Here is a 22856-nt window from a genome sequence, read left to right on the forward strand (position 1 = left end):
TCTGTATCACATTTCATTAGAGATAAGGCCTAGCGGACAGGGAGATCACAAAGGTAAGAAGAGTGTCCAGGATTTTCTTCTAACCATGACTGAGGCAACAGAGGATTTGCCAGTGAAAACCTCTTAGCCATGACATCATCTGTTTAACATCTGTTCAGCTCAGTAGTCACAGGCCAATGATGGCCATGGAGAGAGGTACAAACACCTATCCTGCCTCTCTCTCCAAAGACCATGGGGTTCTTGCACTCCCCAGATGGCTACCTGCAAGCAACCTTGCAAAGGGAGTTATCGGTACTGTACTTGCAGCCGTGGGGAGGGCAGTTGGTTATTTCTGCACACCCATGTACAAAACAGGTCTTTGTTAGTGGGTTGTTCCAGGACTAGCACTTGAGGCTCAGGCAGAGCGTTTCTAGTAAGGGTGCCCAGCAAAGCCCATCAGAAGTGGAATTCCTGGGACAAGCAGTCAGAGACAACTGCACATCCTGAGCCTGAATGGAGAAAACAATGCCCTCAGTAGCCTTTACCCTTAAGCAGTCGGCTTCTTCGGGTTGGGTTTGGGACAGAAGCATTTTGTCTTTGTCTGCCACTCTGCGTCGAATGCTTATGATTTTATTAGCAACTGCCCGGGAGCCAGGGCTGATTTAATTTAATTTAATCTCCTAGGTTATTTCAGTTTGGTGTAGTCTATTTTAAGCACAGATGAAGGGGAAGTAATCAGACCAGGGGGTGGATGTGGATGCAGGAGAGGTCTTCCGCTCCCTGGGTGGTTACTCCAGCTCAATCCATCTAGATCTACAGGAAAGAATTCCATGGAGGGAGGCAGATCAGCCAACCAAGTTCTTCTCAATGTTGTTGCCCCAATCCTCTATTGGCTTTGGGGGATATTGTAGGGATGCTAATCATACAGCTGAGAGTCTTTTTTCCCTGGGGCCCGAGAACCAAATAAAGCCCCCCACCCTTCTCCTTAGGCTTTGACCATCAAGGTAGTATGTAGCATCCTGGTGTATTTAGTTTGGTGGTAGGCATTCATTCTTTCTCTAGTGTTTTACTGGTCTGGGATTTGAAGCGTGGAAGACAGGATTCTCCCCAGATTTTGGTGGGTGTTGCCTGAGCGACAGTGTTATTCAGAGCCTCCTATAGTGATACTGAGAGCCCCAAAGTCACCAGATTCTTGAGGCCTGGAGATGGCATCCCAGCCTTGGCCCAAGAGTAGAATCTCAAAGCCACCCATCACTTTCTGTCCCCAGGAGGAGCCAAAATGCTGTGCATCTGGTTTAGTCCTAGTAGTGGTCAAGAACAGGAGCAACTCATGGTTCAGTGAAGCATGATTCATAAAAACTCAGAGAGCTTTTGGGGTTCAGCCTGAAGATATGCAAAGCAAAGCAGCCAGCCACTGGCTCTTACCTTGACCTCAGTTTGAAAATGGAGATTGAGATTGGGATTCTTGGAGGAAGAATAATGTGGCTGTTTTTACTCCAGTTCAGTTGGAGACAGGTTCCTACAGTCCTAGGAATGCCCACCTGTGGTGGAGGTAGATGAGAAGCTGTGCCTGTGAAACTTTGCCAGGCTGGGCTGACATTATTGGAGACAATCTCATTGCGGACAATGGTGTCATCCAGTTTTGTTTTGTTTTGTTTTGTTTTGGGGGGAGCAGTTTGAGACAGGGTTTCTCTGTAGTTTTGGAAGCTGTCCTGGAACTTGCTCCATAGACCAAGCTGGCCTCGAACTCACAGAGATCTGCCTGCCTCTGCCTCCTGAGTGCTGGGATTAAAGGCATCATCCAGTTTTATACACAGGCTCCAAAGGGGGAAAATTGTATTCCCATTGGTACCATGTACCCAGAGTCTCACTGACAGTGAGATCCCTAAGCTCACAATGATGTCTGGTACCTGGTAAGTATACAGCGTGTGTCCACATGTTGCTGGGAGTTTCCTCAGATGATGTTGATGATATTAATAACAAAGTTAAGAGCGATCGCATATTTATATGGTGGCAAGAAATATGTCAAGTTTCTTTTCTCTTTTGCATAAATTCACTTAAGTGGTCCTGTTGGGTGAGACACTTATTCTCTTTATGTCACAAATGAGGAAATGGAGGCTTAGAGGATTTGGGAAACTTTTCAAGGTGAAGACATAGAGTCAGAACTTGATTCCAAGCAGGACATTTCTATTCTGTGCTCTGGGGATTTCCGTGAGAAAAGAGCTAAAGGTTTGGGTCACCTCCGAGAGTAGAGGCTCAACACTAAAGAGTAGAAGTGCCACAAGGCAGAACCTGGTGTGCAGTGTGTGTGTCAAGAGTAGGCACGGCAAGTGGGAGCTCAGGTGAGCCAGGCGCCTTTGAAATTCAACAGAGGCAGTAGACACTTTGGACCTACCGGCGCTGCCTCCTACCAGTCCTCCCTCCTACTGGTGCTCCCTCCTACCAGTCCTCCCTCACACCGGTGCTCCCTCCTATTCGTGCTCCCTCCTATTCGTGCTCCCTCTTCCAGGCTGGCTGGCTCTCTCACCACATCTTCTATCAAGCGTTCCAAGGAGATGGCCGTCACACCCCAGGCGTCTTGAGTCACATTCTCTAAGACCAAGAGAAAGCTTACAAAGATGTGCAGCTAGTGAGTTGTCCACCATGATTCTGGGGCTGGGTGCGATCACAGCACCGCAGTCCTGGTCACTACCCATTCCAGCCTTGCAGTCGGTTAGATTAAAATTAGTAGTACAAACAAGCTACCGTGCCGAGGATGATGTCAAGGAAGCTAGTGAAGCTAGGGCTCTCTCTGCTGCTCAAAGCAGATCACACTTTAGGAAAGAATGGCCTCTAAAGGCAGGAGAGGGGACAGCCTGTCTTCCATGTTGGAGGCTCAAGTGCTCACTCTTGTAATCTTCCAGGAGAGAACCGATCCCTGGAGACTACATCCAATGTAGTCTTGACTGGATAGTTTAGCAAGATGCCAGTTTATTGATTTGTAGAGAGAAATAGAATTTTCCCTTACTTTTTGAAAATCTGAGCATTCTCTCTATGGCCAAGATCGTGGAGAGAGCAATTATGATAAACCCAATTTATTAATTTGCCATTTAATATGCTGTCCTACAAGCTACATAGTATCCTTCCATATAGTCCTTCTCTCCCCCATGTCAGACCCCAGGGATGGTCAAAGAAGCAAACTGAACAAAGAACAGCAATGCTATGTTTAGATGCCTGTGCACAGAGCATCCAAACTAAAAGGCGATGTTCTATCTTAGGAGAACCAATAGGAAGGAACGCTCAACTAGAGCTATATAGAAAACTTCAGTTACAAAGAAGGGAAACAGATACCTTCAGAATTATAGGTGCTACAAGGGGAGAAAATCTAGTTGACTGAAAGCAAAGTAAAGAGCTGCAAGATGAAGTCAATGGAAGTCCAGACTGGGGGAGTCAGATATATAAAATTATAACATTTGGGACTAGAGATCCCACACTATAATTTTATAGGCATAGGAGCAGAGATTGGAACAGGAGGCGGCAGGGGCTTAGGGCCTGGCATGACAGATTCTTCTTTATTGTGGAGGTGGGGGTTGGAAAATACCATCTGAGAAAGGCTGTATGAAAATGGTTGGCATGAATCTCTACGGTGAGCCATAGAATCAACACAGCATCTATATTTTCTACAGTTATGGGAATGATACACGCAAACAAATCAGAGGGTATCCAAAGACTGAAAGTAAAGTACCAAGGAGGCAAGAGAGTGATGGTGTTTGCAAAGAAGCAGCCATTAAGTGAGGACTTGTAAGAGCATGCTGGGTGGGGCTTATTGTGCCTGAGTTCTGGTACTCAGAACCCACATGAAAAGCCAGGCACTTTAAAAAAAAAGAAAAGAAAAGGAAAGGAAAAGAAAAAAAGAAAAAAGAAAAGCCAGGCACAATGGCTCATGCTTGTAATCCCAGAACTGGTGGTGCCCTGGAACTCCCTAGACAATCAGCCAAGCCAAATCAGTGATCCCAAGCTCAGGGGCAGGCTCTGAGCAACCCGTACTGAACTAAATGAAAAGGGATTTGAGCTGAGCACCTGCCTTCATCTCTCTTTGCTTCCTGACTGCAGACGCCATTATGGCCGGCTGCTTTAGGCTTGTGACCCCATGACTTCCCCACCATGATGGACTGTACGCCAAAACAATGGGTCAAAATAAACCCCCTGTTCATCAAGCTGCTTTTATCAGACATTGGTCACAGCAATGGGAGAAGCAACTAATACAGATCCATAAGCTCTAAGAGTTAAAGAAGTGCAGGGATTTTTCTTTCAGACGGTGAACTTCTCTGAGAAGTGGAATTCCAAGCACATGGATGGATTTTAAAATATGTTGGAAATGTAAAACAATTTAAAGTACAGGCTTGTTGTAGGAACTAGCAGGACCTTGATTATGATAAAGCTGATGCCCTGGAAACGGAGCCTGCTTCTAAATAAAGTAAGGCTTCCAGAGCCAGTCAGAAAGGTACGGCTCATCTCCACCGCTGTTGTGGGGGAAGTTGTCTAAACCTTTGGAAGAGAAAAAAACAAGTGAGATCTCGCCTCATGCCTTACACCAAAATAAATTTCAAATGGATTTGGAAGTCGAATATAAAAAAGAAACAAAATAGCCAAAGAAAACACAGGTGAATACTTAACAACCCTCGGGAAGGGCAAGGCGTTCTTAAGCCTGGAAGAAATGGAAGAAAACATTTTGGTGGTTTTGACTGTGAAACGTGAGCTCCTGTGTGTTTCCAGATGCACGCAGAATTAAATATAAACACAGAGTGTGACAATAAGGGAAAGGGCCCACTGTCACACACATCCAAACCTCCTGACCAGTGGGAATCCAGCTTACTTCCCAGAGGAAATCTAAGTAATAAATCAGAGAAAAAGGCTTTCAAATGACCGGATTACTATATAGGGAAAGTGCGGCGGACTTCTTGACAGGTGACGGAAGAACGACCACCACACCAGGATTCCACTCAGATCACGCTTTACTGGAGTGCCCTTGATTGATGGGGAGGGGCAGGAAAACGAGGGACAGGGAGCGAAGGGACAGGGAGCGAAGGGGAGAGGCGGCAGGGAGCGAAGGGGAGAGGCAGCAGGAAGCGAAGGGGGAACAGGAAGCGAAGGGAAGCAGGAAGAGAAGGGAAGGGGGTGCACTTAGGCAGCCGCTTAAATAGGGAATTGGCATGCGGGTTGCCCTGTGATTGGCTGCCACCAACAGCTGACACCAGACCGCATCGGGATAGGCTTAAAGATCCTCATCCACCGCGCATGCGGGAAGCGGGGAGACGCGCAGCTCTCAAAGCCAAAGCCAAATATGGAGTTGTTCGTAACAAACAAGACAGGATGTCGGCGCCATCTTGTAATGGCGATCCTGTCGGCTCACTACAGGAAAGACTGCTAAGCTTCAGGAAAAAAAATCAAGAGTCAAAATTATAATGTTGTTCTTTATTTTTCTTACTTTATTCTTAATGCAATTTTGGTAAGACATTGGGGGGAGCCATTAGACAATATAGCAAGTCTTGAGTGGGTTTTGATATCTTTGAATCTGCTTTTTAAGAATACACTGCAAGAAGAAATGCAGAATTTTGTGTATGATGATGATTAGTTGCTATGTTATCCACAAAAGTGGGGAATTTTAAACCTTACAAATGATCCAAGCTGAGCATAGATTTTACAATCACTGCTACAAGCTAGAATAATGGGCATTGTGTTTTAAAATGATACTTTGTTAAGTTTTCCTAAGACTGACTTTTAAACTACCATAAGATGGTATGAGTTCTATAAGAAGTAGATATTGCAGGCTAGAGATGTGGCTCAGTAATGAAGTGATCATCTGGCAGGTGCAAAGCCCTGGGCCTAATGCCCAGCTCTCCAATCAACCAATCAATATCATACTATAGATGTCTTTACAGGACAGTGACTGTCGTCTACAAAACAGTGCCAACATCAATTCTCTCTTTTGGTAGAAGTGCAATTGCCTTTCATTTCCTTCATTTTACTTTATGCATTTAAATAATTTCTTGATGGCTATGTATTGCTCCTACAAGGAGAAATAATTCTTTTTTGTTGTTGTTTCGAACAGAATTTCTTTGTGTAGTCTTGACTGTCCTGGAACTCACTCTGTAGACCAGGCTGGCCTCGAACTCACAGAGATCCACCTGCCTCTGCCCCCCAAAGGGACTTCCTGTGTTTGTGTAATGATCTTATCAGTTTCCCACAACTAGGAAATATTTCTCACCATCATCTCTTTCGGAATTTTAAAACATTAGTAGAAGATGTTTCCAGGTATGGAAGTGCATATCCATTATCCCAACTCTTGGGAGGCTGCGGGGAGAGGCCACATTCAAGGCCAAGCAGGGCTATATAGTAAGGTAAAGAAAGGAGCAGAGTAGGGGAAAAGGGGAGAAAAGGAGAGGGAAAGGTGAGGGAGGGTAGGAGGGAGACAGAGAGAGGAGAGAGAGCCCACAACTGACTGTTGAACACCATGCTCATTAAATTCTTTGTTCAGCTGCCTTTGATTGAGTGGTTCCTGTTTCACAATTAGGGGACACTGGATTTACTGGGGCAGAAATCCACCCTTATGATGAAGTAGTGAGTTAAAATAACAAGATTCCATGAACAGGTTTTTAAACAAGGGACATCTTAATTCCTTGAATTCAGATTTGTGGTCATGCATGGTGGGGAGGGGGTGGCTGAGCAGGTGTATTATCGGTGTCTCGCACTCCTCTTGCCCTTGACTCTGGCAATAAGGAAACAAAGATCACGGAATTTGTGAGTCATTGTTAATTAACACGAAAGAGATCAGATCAGAAACTGTGCTTGTGAGCACAGGAGGTATCGGCAGGCTTAAAGCAGCACGGTTAGAATAAATACAGCAAGCCAGACAGCCGAGACCCGCCAAGTGACCCTAATCTCAATGATGCCCAATCAACAATTGTTCTTTGCTGAAAATGCCTTTGCATTTTATTTCTTGAAACCCAGCAAAGTTCCACATGTAATGATTTCCCTAGAAACCTAGAGCAAATGGCCCTGCGTGGAACTTTTTTTTTTCTTTCTGAAAGCTAACAATACATCCCGTGCCCCTTGTCTTTGAGCACTCTGAGGCTCTTCAAATCGTTTGGTGTCTTCTAGGTAAGCACTTGACTCAATTTGGCCTGGGTTTAGTCTCCCTGGAAAAGGCCTGTTCGGCTTTTCCCTTGTGCCGGGGCCCCTCCAAATGGACACTCTGTGTACTGCAGCCCAAAGCACGAGACTCTGAAGCTCTGTCTGCTCCAGCTTCTCTATCATCAAGAATCTACTAGGCACACATGGCTTCTGCCTTACCCTTTGTTGACCCTACGACGATGTCTGGGGAGGGGGAAGTATTTGTCCCCCATCCCTGTGTTTCCATCAGTCTGCAGAGATCTGACAGGCAGGGCTGGTAGGAGGCTGGAAACCCAGAGAACCAGATTGTTATTCCATAGTTTGGACAAGGGGACATGAGGTGGCTAAAGGGTTGTGCTCCAGGTAGGGTATGCCCGGGGATGGGGTAGCATGAGCCCAGAACCACAGGGCAAGGGTGGTGTAGAGACTCGTGTGCATAGCAGGTACTAACTACTGCATGCATAACAAGGTGCTATACTCAGTGGTAGGTGTTCAAAACAATAGCAAGGAAACCATGAGTCTTTGGGGATTATGTAAATCCTACATATGATAGGTTGGGTCGAAATAAATGTTTAGCTTCCTTAACCAATCAGCTGAATCCAATGTCAGCTCCAGAGTTATACCACCATGTGTGTGGTGAAGGTAAATATAAGAGTGGAGCATGCTAAAGACTTAAGTGGAAATGTTGAAAAAGCATGGCATGTTCATAGCTGCCTCCGACCCCAGCACTGGGGCGGCAGAGTAGGAAGGAGGAAGGCAGGTTCAAGGCCAGCCTGGGCTACGTAGCAAGATTATGCCTCAAAAAACAAAATAGAAATAAAAAGTAAACAAAAAGTCTTTGTTTAAGTAAATGGTGGGAGACTCTGGTTATTAATCTATTTTTTAGTTTCAAGATTAGAACCTTCTAGAAATGTTGTAACAGGCACCACCAAAGTGCTGATGGGAAATTGTTCCTGGGAGGAGAATGTCATTTCTTATTGCCTCCAGTCACATATTGTATTCCCTTGGCAACCTACAGAGTGTCGACTCTTCCTTGTGGCTTGCTTGAAGAGTCAGTTGTCTCTTTGTGCTGGACAGAGCCGGTCGCTACTGGGCGCTCAAGCATGGAGGCCCCATGTTCACACTAGGGATGAATGTGCCACAGCCACCTGGACCGGTGCCCTCATTTGTAGTTCCCAGTCAGCATCAAGCCCCAACAACTTCTTGTTCTCCATTCTCTGGACCCCTCCCAACTCCCAGATGGCCTTGCTCCACTCAGGCCTCTGTAACAAGATACCATACCATAGCTTATAGATAGCAGAAATTCATTTGTGACTCAGGCAGGGAAGATACAATCAAGGGCTAGCAGCTGCTGTATCCTTGAGAACCCATGTCCTAATTCTGAAATAATGCTTTCTCACTGGGTCCTCGCAAGCTCCCTAAAGCCTATTTTAGAAAGACACAAATCCCATTCATGAGAGGTCCATCCTCCTGACCTAATCACCTTCCTAAGCTCCTGCTTGTAGTACCATTGTCCAGGTACTAGAATTACGTGTTAACTGGGTAAGGAATTGCAAGCATTTAGACCATGGTATGAACCTCTTCCCATCCCCAGGCAGAGGGAGATAATATGCTCTCCAGACATACAAGCTCTGCAAGATGTGAAGAGAGAGGTCAGTCTCTTGGTCCTCAGAGAGCTGTCTCTCCCAGTGCACATTCTACAGATGTCCTCCAGCCAGGGCCCGAGAGTGTCTTCGGATGTCATAGAAAGTGTAACTCTGTGTTAGACATGACTTGAGACACAGAATGAGCGGGGATGATGGCACAGTTGATGAAGTGCTTGCCCTTAAGCATGAGGACCCGAGTTCAATCCCCCCAGAAGCTACAGGAAAAGAAAAAACAAGTTTGGCAGGATATGCTGGGGTGGTCGATACAGGTGGATCCCTGGGACTCGGTGGCCAGCCAGCCTAACTTACTTTGTGACACCAAGGCCAATCTTAAAATAGCAAGGTTGGGGGCTGGAGAGACGGCTCAGTGGTTAAGAGCATCGCCTGCTCTTCCAAAGGTCCTGAGTTCAATTCCCAGCAACCACATGGCTCACAACCATCTGTAATGAGGTCTGGTGCCCTCTTCTGGCCTGTAGACGTACACACAGATAGAATATTGTATACACAATAAATAAATAAATAAATATTTAAAAAAATAACAAGGTTGATAACATCCAAGGAACAACAGCGAAGGCAGTCCTCCAGCAGTCTGCATGCGTGTATACACATGCACGGGGGGTGGGGAGGGGAGTGTCTCTTAGGGAATTTTAGGATGCTCTATTACAGCAAGTTAAAGCCTTAAGAATGTAACCTGGTAACGTCACTTCCCTGACCCTCTCCTATGTGTCCCAACCGGAACCCCCTAGACCCTTCCCTCTGCTGGAGCTCCCTGTGCACACCTGATGGCCTGTAAGCTTTGTGGTCGGTTCTGCCACAGGGTCCCCTGCCGGTGTGCTCACCGACACCTGTGCCATACCCCCGTTGTGTCGAGACCTGCCTCTCCGCACCATTTAAGAGTCTGAGTCAGAATTCCTAAACCAGGAGCCTTGCCTTATTGCTAGACAGCTGGACCACCCCCAAAGCGTCACATGGGAAGGGCACTCAGCAAATCCTGTTCCGGAAGCAATCTGTCACTCCACCGGTTTCCCCATCAGCATTTGCAGGGAGTTCTGTCTCCTGGCAGGGAACTGGCTCACAGCTCCACGCTGGAACTGGCAGCCTCTTAGAGACAGTTTCTCCTTCTCAGCATCATCAGATGAGGCCCAGAGTAAAGGCGCAAACAAGCCTTAAGAACAGCGTGTTCTTCGTGGCATGCCGGGAAAGCTGGGCTCAGAGAAAGCTGAGCACTCGGTGGTACCCTGGAGCCACGTGTGCCAAGCTGGCTGTCCAACCTTTTCCCTCCTGATCTCTTCCATTGATTGGGAAGCGCTTGAACTTTACACACTGTTCTGTAAACACCCAGATTGGCCTGGGAGCAGAAGACAGGTCAGCCTTTGCCTCCCATGCTCCTGGGCACATGTTCCTTAAAAACTTGTTTCTGGAGGGACTTGCCATGGAAAGAATGACCCCACCGGTGCCTAATCTTGCTCACTGCTTGCTCAGAGTTCCTAGGTGGAGCCGAAGTGTGGAAGGCAGTGCCTGAACAGTGTGAGATTTGCCCTGTGGAAACAGGTCATGACCAGATCAGGTGCTTAGAGGAAGAGGCTGTGTATCAGGCTTGTCCTGGAGGGCAGGGTAGGGAAAAAGAATGCAAATGCACATGAGATGAGTTTGTGCAAGCATGTCTGCATGGGTGTGTGCATGCGTGCCTGCATGGGTGTGTGCATGCGTGCCTGCGTGGTTGTATGCATGCGTGCCTGTATGGGTGTGTGCATGCGTGTCTGCATGGGTGGGTGCAGGCGTGCCTGCATGGGTGTGTGCATGCGTGCCTGTGTGGTTGTGTGCATGCGTGCCTGCGTGGGTGTGTGCATGCGTGCCTGCGTGGGTGTGTGCATGCGTGCCTGTATGGGTGTGTGCATGCGTGTCTGCATGGGTGGGTGCATGCGGCCCTGCATGGGTGTATGCATGCGTGTCTGCATGGGTGTGTGCATGCGTGCCTGTGTGGTTGTGTGCATGCATGCCTCCACCTTATTTTTTGAGACAAGACCTTTCACTGTCCTATGGTTCACCAACTGGCTAGACTGGCTGACCAGTAAGGCCCGGGATCCTCCTGTCTCCACCTTCCTTCGTGTTTGTGTTACAAGCACATGTTGGCCCTCCCCTCCATTCTCTTTTGCCCCTATGTCTTCCAGGCATTGTTTGTCTTTGACAAGTATCTACAGGAGTCTTGGGGAGCCAATTCTTTTCAGGAGCAGCTAGGACTTCCCCTGTGGCCTCTCTGGTATCAATGCCACTGCATGCTCTTGATCTCTATGTCTCAGTGACACCAGGGTCTTTCTTGATTCACTCCCTGGACAACTCTTTGTTCTGAGGCAGACACTACAGAGACCACTTGTGACCAGAAGGCACTGTCAGTTTGACAGTTGAATCCCAGAAGCCACTAGGATCGCAACTTTGAGTCAGATGCTACAGTGCCCTTTGCCAAGTTCAAGGCATCAAGCAGACATGCAGTTCTCTACCCTTTTTCATCCAGGAACAGCCCTGGACCAGCCCTGAGCCTGTTGTATGTGTGTTCGCTTGGCTCTCTGTGCTCTGCCCGCTCTCACCCACCCTTCAAAGGAAGGGTGTTTGCTCTCATCTCTTAGCCCTCCCCACCTCCTAGCTGAGACCAATTTCACCACCTCTTCACTGGGACTATGTCTGTCTATTCTGAGACAAGAGATGATTGCAATCTATGAAATTACAGGCTCATCCTGGCTTGACCACTCATTAGCTTTATGTAGTGAACATGTTATTCAGCCTCTTGTCTATCTTTGGGTCCCACCAGCACAGCACCTTGTTATCGTAACGAACTCAGAACAGTGACTACCACTTGGCGGTCCCTCCAAGTGCTGCCACCATTACCACACGATGCTCATTATCTTCTTGGGTACCAGAGGACCAAGGATCTGCATTCACCTTCAATCTCGGTACCACATGGCCCCATCGGTCCTGCTCAGTGGAGAAGCAGAGTGCATGCTCTCTCACTGTGTGCCTTCTCTCCCTCCCCCCACCCTTCTCTTTTTCTCCCCTCACCCTCTGCCCCTTCTCTTTCTTTCACACATCTCTGCCTAAGCCCCGAAATCCCATCAAGTTTCTCTGGCATTAAATTTATATTCAAATGTGATCATATTTTCATAAGAAATCAATTTGTAGGTCCATGGCTTTTGAAAGGACAGTCTGAGCGTCTGATCATCAGTCAAAATAACTAATTTCCGGAGTTGAAACTCCCCCTTTGTCGCAGAGATGTGGCATATGGGTTTGGTAGTCAGCACCCTCTCCTCACCTGATATCGCAGGGCTCCAGGCTCCTCTGGCCTGGGACACTAAACCTCACCATTGTCTGCGATCATCTGCCCACTCCCACCCTCGGAGAGGCTGAAATTCACATTCTTTTGCTGTCAGTGACCTCAAGCAAAGAAAACTTGCTGTTTTTCTGCAGTGTCAGAGGACATGATTTTTGCTTACACAGGGTGAGGTGTGGTATTATAAAATTTGTTTGCTCTTGTTTTCAACTGCTGGGATGGGAGTGGGAGAGGCCTTCACTGGGTCAGCTCACAGGAAACAGTCCTGGCTTTTACAGCGAGTCCCTGTTTTGAGCTTTTGTCCTTTCTGTTGGCTTGTAGGCAGAAGCCATGAACAAGGATGCTCTCAGAAAGGGAAAAAGCAGCAAAAAATAGGGAATTATTTTCTAATGCAAAACAGATCATTTAAAGGGCTGACTTGCCATTGAACTTGAAGGCAGTTGATTTTTGTACACAGCCAAACAATGTCCCTCTGTAGCTGTGAACCCTGAATGGGCAGGGTTACTGCCGGTCAGTGCTGACACATCCAGGCTGTAGGCAAGAGAATGCAGCTGTGTGTTCCCTGGAGCCTCTAATTCCTGGGCCTGTGGCTGGACCCACTGGAGCCTCTTGACCTGTTCTCCACCACAGTGCCCCATGGCAACCCCAGAGCAAGTTTGAAATCCAAAAGGACAGCAGGAGATAGAATGGGGGAGATGGTGGGTATATTCTGTGCCATTGGCCTGCATCTAACCTCTATACTAGCTGGTGTTCATGGATGTCGGTTTCATCATTTGTGCTTCATAATTCATACCACACAGAGTCTCTGAACCAAGAAGCCATCTAGAAGATTCTCTGATGGATTAAGAACGGCTCTGATTTTTTTTTTCAAACTCCCACACTATTTTGGAACACTTGGGAGCTGACTATTGTAGGTAGAAGGGAGAGTTGGTATGTGTACCTATGCATGTATGTACAAGTATGTACAGAGGCCAGAGGTCAACTGTGGGTATCATTCCAGAAGGTCCATCCACCTTCCTTTTTGAGACAAGGCCTCTCATCGGCCTGAAACTCACTGAGTAGGCTAATCTGCCTGGTCAGAAAGATGTAGGTAGGTATCCTCCTGTCTCCGCCTCCACAGTACTGGGGTCACAGGCATGCTTCACCATGCCTGGGTTTTTGCTCTTTCTCGTATGGTTTCTGGGGGAGCCGATCTCAGGTCCTCACTCTTGCAAAGCAAGCGCTTCATGGATTGAGCTCTCTTCTCAGCTCCAATATACTTTCTTCACCCTGGGGGAACAGCGAGGCCAAACAAGAGGCCTGCATAATGGTGGTGGCAGCAACGACACTGTTGACAATGTTGCAGATAGCTAATACTGACTTAATGCTAACACTCCCGTTAGTAAGAGTAGCAGTGTGCCATGTAACACTGTCACTAGACTAGGTACTGTACTCAGTTTTCACAGTTACCCTGTATGATGTGCAACATCACTGCCCCTACTTTGCAGAAAAGCTGACTGGGAGGTTGAAATATTTCTCTAAAGCCGAAATAGCTAATGGTGACAGGAAAATGTTTGACCCCAACACGGGGTCTCGTCACAGTGCCCATGGGAAGTCAGACATGCCTGCAGCATCCATTCAGGCAGCCCGTGTCCAGTTATTTCCTAAACATTCTGGGATGTTCATTAAACGCTCATGTGACTTACTTAGGTCTCTGGGGTAGCAATTTGCTGATTTCAAAGAAAGCCTGGTGATGCCACCCCTGCCTGCCTACCTGCCTGAGTCCTTGCCTCTACTTCCCCCTGTCCATCAAGACGTGGACTAAATCGTTGATTGGCCTTGTGGCTAAGGCTGCTACTTCATTCATTCTTCTGGGGCACTGTCTTAGTTTCCTTTCTTGTTGCTCTGATAAAATATTCCGACAAAAGCCTTTCAGCTCACAGTTCAAGGGGTACTCCATCATGGTGGGAAGTGGTCATTCACACGGCCCAGGATCCCAGCCAGGGAATGGTGACACCCACAGTGAGCAGCCCTTCTTATCTCAGTTAACACAATGAAGATAGTAGCACAGACATCCCCAGAAGCCCAGCTCTCAGATGATTCTAGATCCTGTCAACTCAAAGGTTTACGTCAGTTCAGAACCTTCAGAACCATCTCATGTACTGCCAACAGTCCATGTCCCCAGTGGTCCTTCCCCACAAGTGGAAACAGTGGGAAGGAATGAGACTTTGTAGTTGTTAGGGACGTGGACTATTCTGCAGCCTAAGAGTGCCAGGGTTGAAGGAAGACAGTCTCAGCAAAGACCCCAAAGGCTCATTTCTTGTCATAGCGTTAACCATCATGAATAGCCAAGATATTACCATCTGTCAAGGCTGCCCAGTCCTCCAATCTGATGTGTTTGTCCATCTTCCTAGGTCTGTTCTTGCTCTCAAACATTTATGTAAAACACACGTCCTCGGCTCATCTAGCTACCTGGAACAGGTACTTCACATGGGTGTTTCTCAGTCTTCATAAACTTATTTGAATATAGCTTACCTGGAAATTATGTCTTCCATTATCCAGAAATGATATAACCTCTAACCCGTGCTGGATTCTTTCAGTGTTGGGCTTGACAGCCTATAATTTCAGAGCAGCCACCTCAAGGTAAAAAGTAGGAATATAATTAATATTTTACATTTCTACTAAAGTCCTGGGATGACAGAATAGACTTTCCCTTCTGAAATGGCTAATATCACAGCACAGATGTGTTTTTTCAACAAGTGTCTCCTACTTTTAATGGCTATAGAATTGTTATGAGTTTCAAGGAGTTTTTGTTTTTTTAACAAGATTCCTCAATAGGTATTGGGCCATTTCTACAGACCCCAAGGAGTGCAGTTAGTGATTCTGCAGGTTATGCACAAGGGAAAGGTAGATCTCTAGTGTAGGCAGAGGGGCTGCATTTGGGAACTGAGTTAACATAGCAGGACTTGGGTAGAGGATTTCTTGTACCCATGGAGGTCAAAGGTCAACACTGGGTGTCTTCTTCAATCATTATCAACCTTATCCTTTAATTAATTAAAATTTTAATTATATGTGTGTTATGAGTGCAGGTTTCCATGGAGATCAGAGGGATCAGATAGCCCTGGAGCTAGAATTAGAGATGGCTGTGATCTACCACTGTTGGTTCTGGTAATTGCCACGCCCAGCTTTTCCATAAGTGCTGGGGGTTGAACTCTGGCCTTTGCACTTGTACAGGAAGCACTTTTCTGACTAAGCTGCCTCCATAGCTCCCATGACAAGACTTTCTTAAATTGAGCCAGTTGGTGGCACATGCACTCACGCAGAGAGAGGCGGATCTGTGAGTTCAAGGCCAGCCTGGCCTACACAGTAAGTTCCAGGACACACAGTCTGCATAGTAAGACCCAAACTTATCTCAGAATCAAGCAAAGAGCAACAACATAAAGACAAAAGAAGAAATTTCATTCTCTATAGTTGATTTGTCAACGTAACATGATACATTTTTCTGTCCTTATTCTGTGGATCAGAGAAATCCATTCTCATCGAGAGTAAAGACAAAAAAGGAGCCATGGCGTCTTTGCTGAGACTGTCCTTCCTTCAACCCTGACGCTCTTGGGCTGTGGAATAATCCACCTCCCTAACAACTGCAGAGTCTCATTCCTTCCCACTGGATTTTCCACCTGTGGGGAGGGACCACTGGGAACATGGACTGTTGGTAGCTGGGAGATGGTTTCTGAAAGTTCTGAGCGGACATTCAAAGTTTTAAGTTCAGTGATGAGGAAGCCAGTCCGTCTCCATTTCCTTCCATCCTCCTTTGTAATGCAGTGGGAGACTAGAATAACCTTAGTGTGCTAAGGTGTAATTTCCTCTTTGTAGCTGGGAGAAAGCAGGCCTCCGCCATTGTGTCCAGCTAGAAACACACAACACAGATCTTCATTGCATTCATTTAATGGGAACTAACTGTTTAAAGCCAATGGTATTGTTTGTTCATTTCCTATAGCTTGAGAAAATTTAAAGAAAAGTAAAATTTCCGGGCGATGGTGGCGCACGCCTTTAATCCCAGCACTCGGGAGGCAGAGGCAGGTGGATCTCTGTGAGTTCGAGACCAGCCTGGTCTACAGAGCTAGTTCCAGGACAGGCTCCAAAGCCACAGAGAAACCCTGTCTCGAAAAAGCAAAAAAAAAGAAAGAAAGAAAGAAAAGTAAAATGGACCGTGGTCAGAGTCTGCATGTGGTGCCAGGGGTGCCAGTGGGGGCTTTAAACCTTCTGACTGTGGCTGTACTGGAAACTGGCCTGGGAAACCTGGAAGAGCCTAATGCCTGGACCTCAACCCACCAACCGAGTTGAAATATCATAGCCACACATGGGCAGCACCAGAATGCATACAGGGGCATCCTGAGTTTTGAGCAGATGGACCCCCTAAGTTGGTCCCAGTTCACGTGTCCTGCCTGCAGTGAGTAACAGGACACTGTTTTCCCCCTGCAGTAAGAAATTAAGATTTGGTCTCGCTGTCCGCTTCAGTGACATTTGGAATTGAGAACTCTTTTTATTTTCAGCTTAGATGATAATATCTCAGCAGGAAACCAGAGGCCTTAAATTCCATCAAGATCTTAACTCATCACCATTCAGAAAAGATCGGCCTTAAGTGAGGCCATTCACCGCCTGGCAGGCAGTGAATGAAAAGACATAAAAGCCGGTGGCAGGAGGCTAACCTGGAACTCTTGGTGGCCCGGGTGAGATTCTTCATTTGCCTCTGGGATGTGACCTTCTTGCAGCCAACAGTCTCAGACATTCTAAGCATTTTTAGATTCTCCCTCAAGAGTTCAGTGAGGGAGGCCTGTGGCCCATTGGCACGGCTGGCGCGAGAGTTCGATTTTTACCTTCTGTCTTTTATTTTCTGTGATGCTGGAGTTTGGCCCTCCAGTGCTGCATAAGTTAAACCTTGAATTCTCACATGGAGTGTCAAGTGGCTGAGTCTTGGAAGAAGTCTGACTCCATTCCGATTTTCCAATGGGTTGTAGAGACACCTCTAACTTACTGTTTCTGGCTCAGGAAACATTGGGGAAGAGGGGCCGAAAGATAAGCCCGAGCATAGGATGTCTGCTGTGAGAGAGAATCCTCTCTAGGTGAGAGGGCGATGTACCTCTGAAACATTAACACTATGGTTGCCTAAGCAAGACCTACATGATTGACACCAGTTGATATTCCGCTGCGGATGGGTAAAATCTCACAAGGCCCCCTAGATGAAGAGCTACAGGTAGTCATGGCTTCTAGGAGACAGAGGATCCGCTTTCTCTAGTGAAGCGACCATGGTAGCTTATCTAGTCCCAAGTGGCCAGCCCTAAACACACACATACTAGCAACATTAAATATTATATAGACGCATGTGTGCAAGCATGCATTCGTGCATAACAATAATCAAAGTAGAGGTCATGAGTTTGAAGGGGTACACAGGAGAAGTTGCAGTGTGGAGGAAAAGGGTAGAAATGATGTAAATACTGTACTCATGTATAAAATTATCAGAGACATTTTTAAAAAATAATATTTTTAAATGTGCCCAAGATGTAGTGAGCATTCACACAATGATCTTTCCCCCCTTCTTTACAAGTTCCCCAGCTTAGACAATGTATATAAGTTTCTTTATATACATTATTTCATTTTATTTCCTTATAAGTTTATATCATCATAATTATGGCCCCGGTCATTTTTCTAGTTAAAGAAATGGATTCAAAGACTTTAGCTCTGGCTTGGGTTTACACGGCAAAGGACAGGTTTGATAGTAGAGCCGTAAAGTGGAGCTGCGGAGCTGCAGAGCCCGTGCTGGTTGCCGTCAAGCTGGGTGGGATAGATGATGTCTCATGCAAGAAATGCTTGGAAAGCCCACATGCACTACTGGGGAAGACAGCCTCTGCTTCTCTGTGGCTTGCAGCCCTATCCTGAGCTCAGTGCCCACTGTCAGCTCCTTAGGCTAAGACTCCTGAGTGAGAAAGACATAAGGCTGTGTTAGTGAGAATCGGCATATTGTAGGATAACAAGCTAGTACAGACAGTGCTTGACTTCCGTGTCTGCTTCTTGTGACATGCTGCCTGCCACATTTGAGCCCAAACACCCAACATCTTTAGTATGTCTCCTCCCACTGCCAGCTCCGGGAACTGCTTCTAAATTTCCTCCATCGCTCACTCTTCATAATCAGTGTACACCGATGGCCTGTGCTAGCTGGCCTGTGTTCTGGTGGTGTAATTTGGATTTCCAACCACATACCATGGAATCACCTGGAGGCTTGATAAACAGATCTCTGGACCCTTGCCTGGAACTCTGGTTCAGTACATGATGTTAACAGTGCTGGTCCAGGGGCCATGGTATGAGCACCTCTGGGATAGAGAACCTCCTCACAGCTGACTGTATCTGATGGTATGACATCATCAGGAAGTTGCCTTTGGAAGACAGTGATGGAGACATACTGCAGATAGACTCAGGCAGATGAACCTTCACAGATAATGATTGTTGCATTGATATGCAGTGGCTTTAGACAGCCAGCTACATCTAAGAGTACGTTCCCCAGTGAGAAGGAAGTGCCTTTTCTTTGTAATTATTTGTTAATTCCCATGTTATTGTTTATGAAGCCAGGACATTCTCTGAAGCCACCTATGGATCTTGTTAAAGTGAGGATTCAAAGTTTGTAATTTTTGAGGTGGGGACCAAGATGCTGCCCTGGGAATGAGCTCCTCCCGGATGATGTATGATGCACATTGGATAGCATTCCTGAATCCCAACCTGAAATGTCAGTGGTCCATCTCTACCATAAAATAAAAACAACTAGGGATCGTATTAGGAAAAAAAAAAGTTGTTGGGCTGCCTCCCTTGATCATTCTACTTTAACTCTGAGCCTTGGAACTTTAGCCCCTTTCCCAAAGGATTCCAAGGTACAACCAAGTTTAGGATCTGCCAGCTTTTATGCAGAAGAACAACTTTGTAGACACTGAGTTGCCTGTGTAGCACTATGGGCCAGGCATCTCCTTTCCCTCTGGAAAACTGCAAGGTCATTGTGGTTTGAAAGAAAATTACCTCCAAAGGGAGTGGCACTATTAGGAGGTGTGGCCTTGTTGGAGTAGGTGTGGTCTTGTTGGAGGAAGTATGTCACTGTGGAGGCGGGCTTTGAGGTCTCATATATGCTCAAGTCATGTCCTGTGAGACAGACCACTTCCTGTTGTCTGAGAGTCAAGATATGGGAATCTCAGCTCCTTTTCCAGCCCCATGTCTGCCTGCATACCTCTATGCCCTACTATGATGATAATAGACTGAACCTCTGACCCTTAATCACCCGTTAAATATTTTCCTTTATAAGAGTTGCCATGGTCATGGCGTCTCTTCACAGCAATTGAAACCCTAAGACAGACATCTAGCAATCTTGTTAAAATGCAGGCTCTGCTTCCATAGGTCTGAGTGGGACCCAGATTTGGGCATTTCTATTAGGGCCTGGAATGTGGTAACTGCTGTTGTTTTAGACTTGTACTTAGTCTGGAGGCTGAACTTTGAGGGCCCCTTTGACACCCACTGACTGTCAACAAAAGTAGTAGACAACCTCATATTGAGTGACAGGGGCTTCTAATTCATCTCTTCTCCTCTCAGACAGCATCTTCATTGTAGACAAAGGTTTAAAACATGTAGCCCAGGCTGGCTTTGAACTTGTTATGTAGCCAAGGGTGGTCTTGTACCTCCACCTTCAAAGTGCTGGTACTGCAGGCATGTAACACTCCATCTGGCTACAAACACTGTCTTGACATCCCTCATCCAGCATGGTGTCCACACCAATGCTGACTCACACAAGTCAGCCTTCTAAACGGCAGCCTACAGAATGGGAAAAGATCTTCACCAACCCCACGTCAGACAGAGGGCTGACCTCCAAAATATACAAAGAGCTCAAGAAATTGGTCATCAAAAGAACAAATAATCCAATAAAAGAAATGGGGTACAGACCTAAACAGAGAATTCTCAACAGAGGAATCAAAAATGGCTGAAAGACACTTAAGAAAATGCTCAACATCCTTAGCCATCAGAGAAATGCAAACCAAAACAACTCTGAGATTCCACCTTATACTTGTAAGAATGGCCAAAATCAAAAACACTAATGACAACTTATGCTGGAGAGGTTGTGGGGGAAAGGGAACATTCCTGCATTGCTGGTGGAATTGCAAACTAGTACAGCCACTTTGTATTTCAATATGGCAATTTCTCAGAAAATTAGGAAACAACCTTCCTCAAGACCCAGCATACCACTTTTGGGTATATACCCAAAGGATACTCAATTGTACTACAAGTACATGTACTCAACTATGTTCATAGTAGCATTATTTGTCATAGCCAGAATCTGGAAAAAAAACTAAATGCCCCTCAACTGAAGAATGGTTAAGGGAAATGTGGTACATTTATACAGTGGAGTACTATACAGCAGAAAAGAATAATGACATCTTGAAATTTGCAGGCAAATGGATGGAGCTAGAAAACATCATATTGAGTGAAGTAACCCAGACCCAGAAAGACAAGTATCACATGTACTCACTCATAATCAGATTTTAGACATAAAGCAAAGAAAAACCAGCATACAATTCACAATCCCAGAGAACCTAGACAACAAAAAGGACCCTAAGAGAGACATACATGGATCTAATATACATGGAAAGTAGAAAAAGACAAGATCTCCTGAGTAGATCTTAGAGCATGGGGACCATGAGAAAGGGTAGAAGGGGAGGGGAGAGGAAAGGAAAGGAGCAGAGGAAAAAATATAGCTCAATCAAAACAGTTTTTTTAAAAAAAAAAACAAGTCAGTGTTCTTTCTCTTACATTTTCTTTTCTTTTTCTCTTCACAGTACGAGATGCAAAAAATCTAATCCCCATGGATCCGAATGGGCTCTCAGATCCTTACGTGAAGCTGAAACTCATCCCTGACCCCAAGAATGAAAGCAAACAGAAAACCAAGACCATCCGCTCCACACTAAACCCTCAGTGGAACGAGTCCTTCACATTGTAAGTGTTCTTCCCTGTCCTGCGATGATCTCTGCCCCCACATGCCACATACAGCCGACCCCATTATTAGAGATAATGGGGTGGGGAGAGTGGTGAAGGCTGTAGGGATGAGGACATAGAGATAATCACCACTCTCCCCACAGTGATGATCAGTTCCTGCTCTGTAACAAAAGAAAAAAGATTTTTGAGGTATTACAGACTAAAAAAACATATAAGATGTGTTCCGTCTCTTGATAGACTTAGTTCTTTTGAGAGCTAGGAGAGGGTATGAAACAAGAATTGAATAATTTTTGTAGCCGAGAACAGTGAACACGTGGTGTAGAAAGCACTATTGCTCCTGAAATAGAGAAAACAGACTCACTTCTAAGCAGGGAAAAGTTTCTCAAGGAGGTGACATTTGAGCCTGGTCTTGGAAGAGTGACAGAAATCCCCAAACAGAGATGAAGGAAGGGGAAGAATGGCAGGAAAGAGTGAAGAATCAGGAGTGAGGGAGCACTCATAGGAGGGAGCACAAGAGGCCCCCCATGGGGATATACTCAAGAAGCACTTCCTCTGTGTACAGCCAGAAGAAAACATGTCTGTCTGTCTGTCTGTCAGAGAGAAGGACTGTAAGTCTGTATTCTAGACCTCGTGGGTCATACAGGCTCTGTTGCCAAAGCAGCCACAGATGATACATAAACAAATAGCCAAGGCTGTGTTCTAATAAAACTTTATTTGTACATCATAATAAATGGTTCAAAGCCGTGTGTGTGTGTGTGTGTGTGTGTGTGTGTGTGTGTGTGTGTGTATACACAAAATGAGTTGCCTGGGATCAGTATTCATTGATTCTTGGTCTAGACAGAGCTTTTGTAGCTTGCTAGTGTAAAGGACTAAACTTTGACACAGGAAGGAAATTAAAGATGCTGTTTGTTTCAGGCACAGACTGTGAGCATGTTGGTGTTTCCCAAGACCCCATGGTGGAGACAACATAATGTATTGTGTATATGTTTGTTTTGTAGCAAGTTAAAGCCTTCAGACAAAGACCGGCGACTGTCTGTAGAAATCTGGGACTGGGATCGAACGACACGGAATGACTTCATGGGTTCCCTTTCCTTTGGTGTCTCAGAGCTGATGAAGATGCCAGCCAGTGGATGGTAAGGGAGATCCAGCAATGACTCCAAACCCCAGGCGGCCGAGAGAAGCCGGGAAGAGGCTAGCGATACACCCCCCCCCCCCCGCCGCCCCTTCTGTGGTCCCTGTAGAGGCATCTCTCCAGCAGCCTGACTAGAGGCTGAAGGTGAAGAGCCATTGCCTGACCCTTACCCTCTCTTCTTCCCGTCTTTGAAGGTACAAATTGCTCAACCAAGAAGAAGGTGAATACTACAACGTGCCCATCCCAGAAGGAGATGAAGAAGGCAACGTGGAGCTTAGGCAGAAGTTTGAGGTGAGGATTTCCATGAAGTTATGGGCAGGACACCTTCCTTCCTCTATGCTACAAAGCATGTCTTCAGGGAGGGCTGGATTCTTGTCATGTCATTGGCAAGCCCAGAGTACTTCTCATGCTAATACTTGTTTGATTTAAGAACACAAATGTTATATGTAATGGCTTTCATTGGCAAGCTGTTGGCATTCTGCGTCCCATGTCCTTTGGGTACTGAAGATTGGAGATGGTGCAGAGGTGAGAACATGTTTGATTTCCACACAATGAAACAGTCTGTGCAACGCTGGGAGATAGCAAGGTTATCTCTCACAGAGATAGCAAGGTTCTCTCTCACAGA

At 46.2% G+C, this 22856-nt stretch overlaps 1 protein-coding gene across 3 annotated transcripts in view; it reads left to right on the forward strand.

Annotated features, from left to right (window-relative positions):
• Prkca (protein kinase C alpha) overlaps nt 1-22856 on the forward strand; it is a 417908-nt gene that overhangs the window by 318476 nt on the left and 76576 nt on the right. For all 3 annotated transcript variants that reach the window (XM_075990292.1, XM_075990290.1, XM_075990291.1), the window contains 3 exons: nt 20943-21099; nt 22098-22232; nt 22426-22522. In XM_075990292.1, the coding sequence (XP_075846407.1) occupies nt 20943-21099; nt 22098-22232; nt 22426-22522 (389 nt within the window). The remainder of the gene's footprint in view (nt 1-20942; nt 21100-22097; nt 22233-22425; nt 22523-22856) is intronic.

The sequence above is a fragment of the Microtus pennsylvanicus genome, chromosome 11 (genome assembly GCF_037038515.1).
Source record: "Microtus pennsylvanicus isolate mMicPen1 chromosome 11, mMicPen1.hap1, whole genome shotgun sequence".
NCBI lineage: Eukaryota > Metazoa > Chordata > Mammalia > Rodentia > Cricetidae > Microtus > Microtus pennsylvanicus.